This window comes from Mizuhopecten yessoensis, unplaced genomic scaffold (genome assembly GCF_002113885.1).
Source record: "Mizuhopecten yessoensis strain PY_sf001 unplaced genomic scaffold, ASM211388v2 scaffold259, whole genome shotgun sequence".
Taxonomy (NCBI): domain Eukaryota; kingdom Metazoa; phylum Mollusca; class Bivalvia; order Pectinida; family Pectinidae; genus Mizuhopecten; species Mizuhopecten yessoensis.
In genome coordinates, this window is record NW_018403457.1 from 129886 (window position 1) to 132608 (window position 2723).

General features: G+C 36.6%; 2 protein-coding genes across 2 annotated transcripts in view; one reads left to right on the forward strand and one right to left on the reverse strand.

Annotated features, from left to right (window-relative positions):
• The window catches only part of LOC110445641 (RCC1 domain-containing protein 1-like), a 28062-nt gene that overhangs the window by 15042 nt on the left and 10297 nt on the right, over window positions 1-2723 (forward strand). The gene's annotated exons all lie outside the window — the stretch shown is intronic.
• Window positions 1-2723, reverse strand: part of LOC110445664 (26S proteasome non-ATPase regulatory subunit 4-like) — a 15034-nt gene that overhangs the window by 6659 nt on the left and 5652 nt on the right. Inside the window, exons 5-7 of the mRNA XM_021490396.1 lie at window positions 2429-2497; window positions 2054-2115; window positions 336-489 (exon numbers count right to left, since the gene is read on the reverse strand). Coding sequence (XP_021346071.1) covers window positions 336-489; window positions 2054-2115; window positions 2429-2497 — 285 coding nt within the window. The remainder of the gene's footprint in view (window positions 1-335; window positions 490-2053; window positions 2116-2428; window positions 2498-2723) is intronic.

Genomic DNA, 2723 nt, shown 5'->3' on the forward strand with positions numbered 1-2723 from the left:
CCCACCCGCCCGCCCGCCCGCTCACAAGATAACATTATACGTCCCCGTCTTCGACGGGCGTATAAAAAGACAATGGTGTTAAAAGGCCTGTTTCAGGACAACTTTTATTTAAAAAGTACGAAAAATATCTTTTACAATTATAGTATATATATATACGTGCAGTGTGTTTCATAGTCAGTATATACGTAAAAGTAAATTGATGTTCATGACATCTTTTAAAGATTATCTTTTACTAGTCCTAGAATAATGTACTAAAATTAGTATCTATATCCTGGTAAATACGAGAGCCAATGATAGGATGAAATGAATATATACTTTAATCTACCAGTACTTGCCAGGGCTAATTCTGGATCCTCGTTGGGGTCAACACCAAACTCAAACCCAACAGCTTGCATGGCTGCGCCTGATCCATCTTCACCAACAACTACAGGTGAGTTCATCAGGGCCTCAGACAACATGGGGCCAGGGGGGATGGTCACTAGGTGGGACCTAAACAGAAATGTACCAACATGACAAACATGTAAACATATATGTTAGTGACTGGTAGCAGGGTTGGGGTTATAAGAGTGAAAGACAGAGAGATAGGGGCATTGGAGGGGCTATCATGGTATTAATTAATGTTTTCACACTACAATACAAGACTATAATGTCCATATCTACATGTTTTGACTTCAGAAACTATATTTTTTTAGTTATATAGTTGCCTAGTGTTAAACTCCTGACAGGGTTATAACAGATTTTAAAATGAAAATAGAAATGATGAGCAACAACACCACTGAATCCGGTACAAAATGTAATGTTTGATTGACATTCTAAGTGCTGACATGTTTCGGCCAAAGGGAGGCCGTCGTCAGAGCACAATTACATGGTGTTTGCAACTATGGTACAATGACAATTAACATTATTGAGGTTAGGTTTAAACATGTTAGTATCGTGCTGTTGAGACATAATGTATAGCTTGAAACTTGAAGAAAAAAAAAGCCCTATACCTCATTGTTTATCCGTAAATACTTAGCATGAGTCAGATGTGCACATGGAATTTGGTTGAAACATCTGAATAATATCTACAGCATTTATTACAAGAAAACCAAAGAGTGTCCGAGATGGGTGGAAAGACAGAGGAACACAAACATTGTTATCAAGTTTGAAGGAATTTGGCTAATATTTGCTAGAGTTATATAGCGGAAACTGCAAATAATGACGTTTTTGTTAATCAAGGGGTTCGATTAAAGTGGTTGTCAAACTTCATTATTCAAGGGGCCATATCTCCGACAAATAAAGTCTGCTGAAAGTGGTCATCGAACTAAGCCGAACCCTTATATTACGGCATTTAACCATGTGACTAAGTTTGAAGAAAGTCGATTGACATTTGTTGTAGTTATTGCATGGAAACAAAGCGCGTCAGATAATGACGTTTTCAGTATTCAAGGGGCCATAACTCTGTTAAATGGGGTCCGCTGAAAGTGGTCATCAAACTTGGCCAAGCCCTTAAGGCATTTAACCCTGTGATCAAGTTTGAAGAAAATTGGTTAACATTTGTTGTAGTTATTGCACGCAAAACGAAGCGTGACAGACAGACAGACGGACAATATCCCCCGTTTCGGTGAAAGCGGGGGATAATAACTGTGTGGTTATCAAGTTGCTATGGGTAACAGTCTGGTACCTATCCTACTGTAACTCTTAGCAACCTGAAGATAGCCTCCCTTTAGTAGAAACATGTCAGCACTTAGGATGTGAATCAAACATTACATTTTGTACCGGATTCAGTGGTGTTGTTCATCATTTCTATTTTCATTTGCTCTGCTTTCCCTGATGAGCACTGTTGAATACAATTAAGGTATCCACCCCAGAATCCCTACCGCCACTATGGAACTGACTTCCTTGCAGGGACGTTGGGTCTCCACCCCCTAGTTGTTACAGATTTTAAAAGTTAAATTTCTGTTTAACGAAACTGAGTCCGGTTTTTGAACTATAAAACAAAACTTTTTTGTTCAGTTATGTCATAAGCGGTTACAATCTTTATTCATGTCCCAACAGTTTATACAGTACATACCCAGTTCCATCTTTTCCGTTCAGAGCATTGACCATGGCAGTCAGCTTTTCAGTGTTGAAGCCCTTCAAAGAATCATAACATACATACCTGGTAAAAAGTTTGACATACATATTAAATCATCAAACACATGTCTTTGTAAAGATTTCTACCCCTGGTATTCAGATTCTCTTTCCTTGAAAGCCAATTCTTTCAAATAACTTCAACTCATGTATTTATGATACTGTTTTATGTAATATTGAAATTTGATAACCATGTGATTGTTTAAAATTAAATTATCTTAAAATTGTGAATTCTTAAATTTGTGAATCACAATTATAAACACTTTACAATTTGAAAATGACTTTACAGGCACAAATATGATATCATAATTATTACCTCTTCTCCAAAGTTGATGATGTCCATATTTACTTTTTCTTTCTTGAGTTTTTTGGCCATTTTCACCAGCTGAATGAAAATTTACATATTAGATCTTGGTTAATTTCAATAGGATGGAATATGAAACAAGAGGCCCATGGGCCTTAACGGTCACCTGATATATTTATACAGAGAGTTGATTTTGTTTTTAACATGAACAGAAATATTATTCAAAGTGACAAAAAACAATAAAACCACCTTACTCAATATCTAGCATACAGATTTCAGACTAAAAAGGATTTGAAACTAGCACCTC